The following is an 11,527-nucleotide window of genomic DNA, read 5'->3' as shown; positions in this document are numbered from 1 at the left end:
ACAGAACACACGGACGGACGGACATTCACTATTTACTATTTAATCAGAAACACAGAATTACTCATAGGCTATACTAGAGAGAGAGAGAGAGAGAGAGAGAGAGGGAGAGAATAAGAACGCACGGAGGCTCTCATTCAGCACCGAGGACAGCTTCATCCTCATTCAGAACCGAGGACAGCTCCATCCTCATTCAGCACCGAGGACAGCTCCATCCTCATTCAGAATCAGGACAGCTTCATCCTCATTCAGAACCGAGGACAGCTCCATCCTCATTCAGCACCAGGACAGCTCCATCCTCATTCAGCACCAGGACAGCTCCATCCTCATTCAGCACCAGGACAGCTCCGTCCTCATTCAGCACCGGACAGCTCCATCCTCATTCAGCACCAGGACAGCTTCATCCTCATTCAGCACCGGACAGCTCCATCCTCATTCAGCACCGAGGACAGCTCCATCCTCATTCAGCACCGGACAGCTCCGTCCTCATTCAGCACCGGACAGCTCCATCATGGCCCCCATGCTGGAGGAAGGGGCTCAGTTGATCGGTAAGTCGAGGCTCCACCATATAAATATATATTGTATTTACATAACAGACCACGTTAATATGTATATGTCTATATGTAATGAGAGGAGAGGAGAGGAGAGGGGATGGGTGTGATTGTTTAAAAATCACACCCATGTGAAGTGAGGGGCACTCTTGTCATCGTACATCATCATCAAGAATGGGGGTTCCTCATTGGCCAATGGCTAAGGGTTCCCATCAACATCCCCAGCCGATTGGCTCAGACACATTATGACGTAAATCCTACGTTCATCTCCAATGTGTTTATGGGAGGGGCTTTTTATAGGCTAGTGCCTCCTCTCCTCAACACTTAGTCTTGTTTTCTCCTCTCCTCAACACTTAGTCTTGTTTTCTCCTCTCCTCAACACTTAGTCTTGTTTTGTCTCCTGAACAGTTAGTCTTGTTTTCTCCTCTCCTGAACAGTTAGTCTTGTTTTCTCCTCTCCTCAACACTTAGTCTTGTTTTGTCTCCTGAACAGTTAGTCTTGTTTTCTCCTCTCCTCAACACTTAGTCTTGTTTTCTCCTCTCCTCAACACTTAGTCTTGTTTTCTCCTCTCCTCAACACTTAGTCTTGTTTTCTCCTCTCCTCAACACTTAGTCTTGTTTTCTCCTCTCCTCAACACTTAGTCTTGTTTTCTCCTCTCCTCAACACTTAGTCTTGTTTTCTCCTCTCCTGAACACTTAGTCTTGTTTTCTCCTCTCCTCAACACTTAGTCTTGTTTTCTCCTCTCCAATTTCCACTTCAATCATTATTGATCATTATTGATCGTACCCACAGAGCTGTGTTAGGATGAAAAGGTCAATCGAAAGCCGGATATCTGAGGGAGGTCGGATATGTTTTCCAGACACTGCTGACTATTAATCCATTTAGATGAGCTCGATTCTACATCCTGACAATTTACAGGAAAAACCTCATGTTTCTATGTCAGTGGTTCTCAAACCTTCTCATGTCAAGGACCCCCAAAAATATTATGTAATTTGCCAGCGACCCCCATCTGAAAATATGTTGTTCCAAGGACCCCCCCCCCCCCAGAAGCAAAGATTTGAGTTAAAAACGTTCGCTCTGAAATAATATATATTCAAAGATATCCACCATATTTTCATGATTCTTTCTGAAAATTGCATATCTACAAGCTCGTAGTGCGGCACCGAGTCCCGCGCTACGAGCTTGTAGATCTGCTATTTATTAAAGTAATAACATAATGCTTAAAAACACCCAAAAAGGGTTCCGCCCTGAAAACACCCAGAAGAATGTACTGACCTCTGCCCTTTGATCATGACCTCTGTACTGACCTCTGCCCTTTGATCATGACCTCTGCCCTTTGATCATGACCTCTGTACTGACCTCTGCCCTTTGATCATGACCTCTGCCCTTTGATCATGACCTCTGTACTGACCTCTGCCCTTTGATCATGACCTCTGCCCTTTGATCATGACCTCTGCCCTTTGATCATGACCTCTGTACTGACCTCTGCCCTTTGATCATGACCTCTGCCCTTTGATCATGACCTCTGCCCTTTGATCATGACCTCTGCCCTTTGATCGTCACCTGTACTGACCAGACTGTTTTTATTCCACGTATGAGTCACAAACTGCATTCTTAAAAACAGCCATAGCCGTCATGACAAAATGTGATGAGGTCAGCACAGATTTTATGAGGTCAGCACAGATACTGTGCTCAGATACTGTGCTCTGATAGGTTAGACTAGACTCTACTAGGCTCTGATAGGCTAGACTAGACTCTACTGGGCTCTGATAGGTTAGACTAGACTTTACTGGGCTCTGATAGGTTAGACTAGACTCTACTGTGCTCTGATAGGTTAGACTAGACTCTATTGGGCTCTGATAGGTTAGACTAGACTCTACTGGGCTCTGATAGGCTGTACTAGACTCTACTGTGCTCTAATTGGCTGTATTGTCGTGTCTCCGCCCAGCGGAGGTGCCAGTGGGCGTTGCCTTGGTGGGCGTGTTCGGCCTGGTGTTCAGCGTCTCGGCGTTCGCCTGGATCTGCTGCCAGCAGGACTCCAAGTCCCACAATGCACCAGCTCCTCCCTACAAGTTTGTGCACATGCTGAAGGGCGTGGCCATCTACCCCGACAGCCTGGGCAGGAAACGCTTCGCCGCCGGCGACGCCCACAAGACCGACGTCAACGGAAACCGCAGCGACACGCCCTGCGCCATGATTAACCCCGACACGCCCACCACGCTCCCCAGGTGACCTTTAACCCCTTTAACCCCCCCTGTTATATACTTTAGCTGTTGAAAAATAGCAGATCTACAAGTGTATAGGTGCCCAGACGGCTGAGCTAACCGTCAGCCTCTAGGGGCCCAGACGGTGGAGCTAACCGTCAGCCTCTAGGAGCCCAGACGGCTGAGCTAACCGTCAGCCTCTAGGGGCCCAGACGGTGGAGCTAACCGTCAGCCTGTCTCGGGCAGAGACAATGTACTCCCGACCAATTCTGTCCGGAGCGATATGAGGCTGTATGAGGCCGCTAGAGGAGCGATATGAGGCTGTATGAGGCCGCTAGAGGAGCGATATGAGGCTGTATGAGGCCGCTAGAGGAGCGATATGAGGCTGTATGAGGCCGCTAGAGGTGGCAGTATTCAATACTGCCACCATCTGGCAGGGCCAGGTCAGGTTACCCATGATGCACCTGTAACTGTATACAACGCTTCCTCACTAGGCCTCCCACGATGCACCTGGACCTGGAGAAGCGAGATCTGAACGGGAACTTCCCCGACAAACCCTCTCGGAACGTCCGCAGCTCTCCCGACCTGGAGCTGCCCTCGCCCCTGTCAGGGTCCGGGGGGCCCCTGTCGGGGTCCCCCCAGGCTGGGCTGGAGGAGGGCCGTGACCTGGCCTCCCCTACACCACCCCCCACCCAGGCCGTAGAGGACGGTGGCGCCGCCCTAGTGGTGGGGACGCTGCACTTCTCCCTGGAGTACCAGCCGCAGAGGAAGGCCTTCGTGGTTCACATCAAGGTGCGTACACGCACGTGTGCACACGCACGTGTGCACACGTACGTGTGCACGTGTACATGTAGAACAAGCATAGAATGCATAGAATAGAATGAAGAGAATATTGTCATTATCAATAAAACTTAACGATCACCCCCCCCCCCCCCCCGCCAACTCAGGAAGCCCACGGTCTGACCCCGATGGACGAGACCTCGTTGACCTCCGACCCCTACGTCAAGCTGACCCTGCTGCCGGACAGGAAGCGCCGTGTCAAGACCCGCGTCCTGCGCAGGTATTGGCTGAGCACATGTCACATGACCTCATGCTGTCACATGACGTCATGATGACACGTGACCAAATGATGTCACATGACCTCATGCTGTCAAATGACCTCATGATGACACATGACCACATGATGTCACATGACCACATGTCAAGGCACGCCAAAATACATTTTAGTCGACTAAAACAAGACTTAAGACTAAATTGACAAAAATGTGACTAAAACTAAATGAAAACTATTCAAGATACTATGACTCACAGACCGGCTACACCGGGCGGTTGTGTGCTCGTTTACGCGTTTACGCACAAAAGCCTGGTGTAGCCCAGCCGTAAAACTAATACACTTAACTAAAACTAGAAGTGCACTCTGTCGAGTGCATACTTGCTTGTTGCACACTAGTAGGCCATAAATGGCCAACTAGTGCGCAAGCAGAGCGCGCAAGTACTTTAGACCGTTATAAACTCTCACTTTTGATGCGTATGCACCGTCCCTGCAAATTGTGCCTGATACGGCAGTGGTGCCAGATTACATACATGTATAGACAGGAGCATTACCTTTAATCCTCCCAACACTAAGACATATCGTCATTACGTCACCATCGAAAACCAATTACACTCTGGCATTGGGTCCTTGCGCAAGTAACTAAGCCTGTCCCTAACTAACCCACTAACCCTGTCACTAACTAACCCACTAACCCTGTCACTAACTAACCCACTAACCCTGTCACTAACTAACCCACTAAGCCTGTCACTAACTAACCCACTAACCCTGTCACTAACTAACCCACTAAGCCTGTCACTAACTAACCCTCTAACCCTGTCACTAACTAACCCACTAAGCCTGTCACTAACTAACCCACTAAGCCTGTCACTAACTAACCCACTAAGCCTGTCCCTAACTAACCCACTAAGCCTGTCACTAACTAACCCACTAAGCCTGTCACTAACTAACCCACTAAGCCTGTCACTAACTAACCCACTAAGCCTGTCACTAACTAACCCACTAAGCCTGTCACTAACTAACCCACTAACCCTGCCCCTAACTAACCCATCTGTCATGAACCCCGTCAGGACTCTGGACCCGGCCTTCGACGAGACCTTCTCGTTCTACGGCGTGGCGTCGGCGCGCCTCGCTCAGCTGGAGCTCCACTTCACCGTGCTCAGCTTCGACCGTTTCTCCCGAGACGAGGTCATCGGAGAGACGCTGGTCCCGCTGGGGGGCGTCGACCTGTCGGAGGGGCGTGTCCTCATGAGCCGCGACATCCTCAAGAAGAACGTCAGGGTGAGGATATGAGTCTGATTATGGTTTAATATTAATATATGAGTCTGATTATGGTTTAATATTAATATATGAGTCTGATTATGGTTTAGTATTAATATATGAGTCTGATTATGGTTTGATATTAATATATGAGTCTGATTATGGTTTGATATTAATATATGAGTCTGATTATGGTTTAACATTAATATATGAGTCTGATTATGGTTTAATATTAATCAGTCTGATTATGGTTTGATATTAATATATGAGTCTGATTATGGTTTGATATTAATATATGAGTCTGATTATGGTTTAATATTAATATATGAGTCTGATTATGGTTTAGTATTAATATATGAGTCTGATTATGGTTTAGTATTAATATATGAGTCTGATTATGGTTTGATATTAATATATGAGTCTGATTATGGTTTGATATTAATATATGAGTCTGATTATGGTTTGATATTAATATATGAGTCTGATTATGGTTTGATATTAATATATGAGTCTGATTATGGTTTAATATTAATATATGAGTCTGATTATGGTTTAGTATTAATATATGAGTCTGATTATGGTTTAGTATTAATATATGAGTCTGATTATGGTTTAGTATTAATATATGAGTCTGATTATGGATTCATATTAATATATGAGTCTGATTATGGTTTGATATTAATATATGAGTCTGATTATGGTTTGATATTAATATATTAGTCTGATTATGGTTTAATATTAATATCAGATCAGATACCTTTATTTGCCATTGTGTAAAACACATAGGAGTTTTCTTTGACATTGCGTGTGTGCATTTATTTTTCCTTTTTTCACATAACAACAAATAACAACAACACAAATACAACACCGTGCAGGAAGTATAAATATAAAGTGCAGAGTGTATGGATAGTGCAAAACATGTCCGGCGGTGACACTCCCTATGGGGGCGGGGGTGGGAGGGAAACCAGAGTCATTTAGCAGCCTGGCGGCTGAGGGGAAAAAGCTCCGTCTGTGGTGGACTTTTGTAGCCTTCAGCAGCCGCAGTCTTCTCCCAGAGGGGAGCAGGGTGAGGATTCAGATTTTACGGGGGCCAGTTTCGAATTGCAGTCCATCAAGTATAATGTATGCGTCGTCCCGCGATGGTGTCGCGCACGCAGACCTGGACGCTCACAGCAGTCGCATCTGCGATAAGTCTGTATGAAACGCTATCTAAGTCTACATTTACCCATTCTGGGCAGGAACCCATTTTTGTGTTAGCACTATGTTATGCTTTAGCTATTGAAAAATAGCAGATCTACAAGCTCGTAGCGCGTGACCGAGTGGCGTGCTACGAGCTTGTGGGTCTGCTATTTTTGAAAAATCGAAGAGCGACTGACATAGAAGACATTTTTAGAATCTGATCTCAGGTCAGAATGAAAACTGTCAGGATGTATAGAAGAGATTTTTTAGAATCTGATCTCAGGTCAGAATGGGTTAAGTGCTATCTAAGGCGCTATAGGGCAAGCGCTACGGGCCACGATGGGAGTCTGAAGTCACTAGTGAAGCTTCAACGAGACGAAGGACAGTCAGGAACAGTTGATGGTTTGGAATCACAGCTGTCACGTCGTCACATGACCTCGTAGGTCACGTACACAACCATTTCACCAGAGCCAGTATTGCAGATGTGGTGCTCCCTGCTTTTAAAAGTAAAGTGGGCAAAGGCTCCTTCATTTATATAGGAGCCACACAGTGGAATAGCCTGGAATCCAGTGTTAAACTGACCTCCAGTTTGAGGACATTTAAACAGAAGACTAAAAAATGGCTACTGGAAAAGGTTCCCCTATAAAGGGGTCATCTTAGAGGGATGGATAGGGATGTACTTGTTGTGTTGTGTATGTAATGTATATGTACTGTTATGTATTTGTGATGTATTTAAAAGTATTGTTCAGTGTGAGAGGACCCCAGTGGACATAAGTCTTTGGACTTTACTGTGTAATCCTTGAATCGCTGATTATAATGTTGTATTATGATTGCATTTCTAAATAAATCAAAATCAAATCAAAATCAAAAAGTCATTCCAAACGTCACTATACCGGTGAGGTCATTCCAAACGTCAGACGAGAGAGAGAGAGAGGCAGGCAGGTTACAGACAGGGCGTGGTTCTCTGTGTGCGTGCCTTGGGTTTTATTCAAAGGGGTGTGTGTGCGTGCGTGCGTGCGTGTGTGTGTGCACGTGTGCGACGTGCGTGTGTGTTCTCATTCAGGACGCGTGCACAGATCAATAAAGCATATTGACGAGCGTACAGCTCACTTTGCTCCGTATCAAGAACCATTAAAACAAATCACTGGGACAGAATGTGTGCGTGTGTGTGTGTGTGTGCGTGCGTGCATGCGTGCGTGCGTGCGTGCGTGCGTGCGTGCGTGCGTGCGTGCGTGCGTGCGTGCGTGCGTGCGTGCGTGCGTGCGTGCGTGTCCATGCGTGCGTGCGTGCGTGCGTGCGTGTGTGCGTGCGTGTCCATGCGTGCGTGCGTGTGTGCGTGCGTGCAAGTGTGTAATCAGGACATTAGCTTCTGGTGGTACAGAAACAATGAAAGCCGAGGGAATTGAGTCATATCCTGTCTTTTATGATGTCATATCCTGTCCTTGTGTTCTAGACCATAGATATTAAAAATCACACCTGTGTGAAATGAGGGGCGCTAATATATTGACGTTTAAAGGACACCTTTAGTTTTTTTCAACCAAGGTTCATGTTTTAGGTTATTATTAGAGAAAGTAAAGGATGAGTGTATTTTCTTTTTCATTTTCTGCTTTCTTTCGTTTTAGGGATTTTTTGCTGTTTTTGACAGGGGGGCGGGGGCATTCGAGCATGGGGCTAAATTTGTATTTTTTTTACTAAATGTTATAGCGATTTATTTTTTTATTATTTACTATAGTCCTACTAGACGCCAAGAAATTACATCTGGCCACAGAAGATTACCCCTAGGGTAGGTACCCTCACATGTTCTCCCCGTGTCCCCTAGGGTAGGTACCCTCACATGTTCTCCCCGTGTCCCCTAGGGTAGGTACCCTCACATGTTCTCCCCGTGTCCCCTAGGGTAGGTACCCTCACATGTTCTCCCCGTGTCCCCTAGGGTAGGTACCCTCACAAAAACATGCCGTAACCCTGGTCTCTAAAACTGCCTCCCCCTGGCCAGCCGGGGCGCCTGATGGAGGGGAAAGGAACTGGTCGGAATAACGTGTCCCTTCCACGCGCTATACGTCCGGCCGGGGAAATTCCCCTCTGTCAGGTGAAAAGAAGCAGCTTGGACTCCTCATGCATAGAAGGAGGCATGAGGTCAGTCCGCTGCCCCCCCCAGGTTGGCAGAGGAAGTGTAGCGCCCAGGATTACATTAGATAATTGGCACTGGGTGAAAAGAAAACTGGGTTACAAAATTGTGGGATAAAAATTTAGAATTAAATGTAGGTGGAACTATTGCTTCCTTATTCGACTAAATATGTGGAACTATTGCTTCCTTATTGGTCTAAACGTCTCCTCCCCCGCCTCCACAGAAGCCTACGGGCAGAGGAGAGCTGCTGCTGTCTCTGTGCTACCAGTCGACCAACAACACACTGACTGTGGTGGTTCTCAAGGCCCGGCACCTGACTACTGGACCTACAGGTAACAGTACTATCTACCTATGTTCTGAAGGACTACTGGACCTACAGGTAACAGTACTATCTACCTATGTTCTGAAGGCTCCTGACTGTACTGGACCTACAGGTAACGATACTATGTGTCCTCTGTGTCCCCTATAGACCCCTACGTGAAGGTCAACATGTCTCTATGTGTCCTCTGTGTCCCCTCTAGACCCCTATGTGAAGGTCAACCTGTCTCTGTGTGTCCTATAGTCCCCTACGTGAAGGTCAACATGTCTCTATGTGTCCTCTGTCTCCCCTCTAGACCCCTACATGAAGGTCAACATGTCTCTATGTGTCCTCTGTGTCCCCTCTAGACCCCTACGTGAAGGTCAACATGTCTATATGTGTCCTATAGTCCCCTACGTGAAGGTCAACATGTCTCTATGTGTCCTCTGTCTCCCCTCTAGACCCCTACATAAAGGTCAACATGTCTCTATGTGTCCTCTGTGTCCTCTCTAGTCCCCTACGTGATGGTCAACATGTCTCTATGTGTCCTCTGTCTCCCCTCTAGACCCCTACATGAAGGTCAACATGTCTCTATGTGTCCTCTGTGTCCTCTCTAGTCCCCTATGTGAAGGTCAACATGTCTCTGTGTGTCCTCTGTGTCCTCCAGACCCCTACGTGAAGGTGAACCTCTACCAGGGGAAGAAGCGCCTGATGAAGAAGAAAACTCACGTGAAGAAGAGTTCTCCGAACCCCGTCTTCAACGAGCTCTTTGTGTTCGACCTGCCGTCGGAGGGGGAGGGGCTAGCGGACACCAGCGTGGAGCTGCTCCTCATGGACTCCTCCCCTTCCTGCTCCTCCTCTGGCCCCGCCCCTCCTCCCGCCGTCCTGGGCCGCCTGGCGATGGGCGTGGCCTCGCCGGGCGCCGCCGGGCAGCACTGGAGGGAGATCTGCCAACACCCAAGACGCCAGATCGCCAAGTGGCACGCCATGTAACACCCCCCCCCCCCACACACACACACACACACACACACACACACACACACACACCCCACACACACCCCACACACACCCCCCCCCACACACACACCCCCCCCCACACACACACACACACACACCCCACACACACACACACACACACCCCCCCCACACACACACCCCCCCCCACACACACACACACACACACACACACACACACACACACACCCCCCCCCCCCACACACACACACACACACACACACACACACACACACACACACACACACACACACACACACACACACACACACACACACACACACACCACACACACACACACACGCACACACGCACACACACACACACGCAACAAGAATGTGCATCTCTGCTGTCGGGAGGAATCCTCATAATCCCCGTTATGTTCATTTTTCAGGAAATTAAAAATATAGATTTTTCAGGAAAAAAAGAAAACCTTATATTTATAAAACAAAGCAATAACAGCCTCATCAGAGGGGGAGGGGTGGTGGAGTTAGTTGCTTTATAGCAGACTGTTTGAGAGGGGGAGAGAGGTGGTGGAGTTAGCTGCTTTATAGCAGATAGTTTGATGGTCCAATGGAGTTAAGAGGTTTTGTCCAAAGCACTGTTTACTACTTTCCATCGGTTCAATATTTTCGAAACACAAAAAAAAATCAAAACCCTCAAAAATGGAGTTATGAGTTATTTCCTCCCGACAGCAGAGATATGCATCCCCCCCCCCCCCCATCTGCCTTTCTCAGGTGGTTGGGGGCGTGTCATTTTAATTGATGTCATTGTTGAATCATCCAATCAGTGTTTGAAGTTACTATGCGGGGTGACCTTTTGTCACCATGTCAACACAACACTGTCACCATGACAACAGCTGTGTCACCATGACAACAGCTGTGTCACCATATCCGATCTCCGATTTATTCGCAGGGTCATATATTCTGCCGATACCGATTCTGACCGTTTTCCGAATATTATACATTTACCACAATGGAAACAAGCCCATAGGCCCTATACAGGATTGGCTGATTGGCCCAAAAGCCTGTTGATACAGTATTCAATCTATCAATAATTATACTCTATTTTCTGTTTTCACCACTGAATGAAACGAGAACAGACCTTAAATTAAATGTAGAATTTAGCCATAGACGGGTCGCAGTGTTGATTTCGTCGACTTAAAACTATGTTCCTTTTTTCACTGACGAATTAAAACTACACAGAAACTAAATGAAAACTAAGCTATGATGACTGAAAGTAAGACTAAATATATTGTCAATTTCGTCAACAAATAAAAACTAAACCAACTAAACTGCCTCCCCCTGGCCAGCCGGGGCGCCTGATGGAGGGGAAAGGAACTGGTTGGAGTAACGTGTTCCTTCCACACGCTAAATAAAAACTATAGACTTACATGTTCGGAAATGGACAACGCGTCGTTGTGAGCTTGTAGATCGGCTGTTTTCAGCAAGTGCAAAATCAGTCATTACGACGGCATCAAGGCACCGTCAATTTAACATTTACAAATTACATTTCAGTCGACTAAATCAGCCCTAGATTCAGTCGATTTAGTGGAATTATTACTGCATCATCAATATATAACATATATATATATATATATAATATATATAGATATAATATCGGTGAAAATAATCAGCATTATTTTGAGAGCGATCCGACACCGATATGGAATGTCTTTTTGGCCGATTTCGATTGGCTAACGATGACATCGTGCAATCGCTGGTCATGAAATGTGACCTCCCCCTTTTTCTTTCTGTTAACACCCCGAGCGGCAAGGACGGAGTTTCCGAAAATCTTAAAACGTGCATAACTCTTGATCTAAATCATTCCGTCCAAATTCTAAGATAA

At 46.9% G+C, this 11,527-nt stretch overlaps 1 protein-coding gene across 1 annotated transcript; it reads left to right on the top strand.

Moving 5' to 3' along the window:
• Positions 1-508: 508 nt before the first annotated feature.
• On the top strand, positions 509-9,658 carry syt4 (synaptotagmin IV; the record flags this gene model as incomplete). Its single annotated transcript, XM_080778747.1, has 7 exons — positions 509-545; positions 2,497-2,776; positions 3,247-3,544; positions 3,700-3,812; positions 4,874-5,084; positions 8,591-8,699; positions 9,333-9,658. 7 exons carry the CDS (start codon positions 509-511, stop codon positions 9,656-9,658), a joined length of 1,374 nt encoding a protein of 457 aa, XP_080634873.1.
• Between the last annotated feature and the right edge of the window lie 1,869 nt (positions 9,659-11,527).

The sequence above is a fragment of the Protomyctophum bolini genome, assembly GCF_963924005.1.
Source record: "Protomyctophum bolini genome assembly, chromosome: 2".
NCBI lineage: Eukaryota > Metazoa > Chordata > Actinopteri > Myctophiformes > Myctophidae > Protomyctophum > Protomyctophum bolini.
The sequence above is the reverse complement of the archived record's forward strand: the minus strand, read 5'-3'. Positions and strand labels throughout refer to the sequence as shown.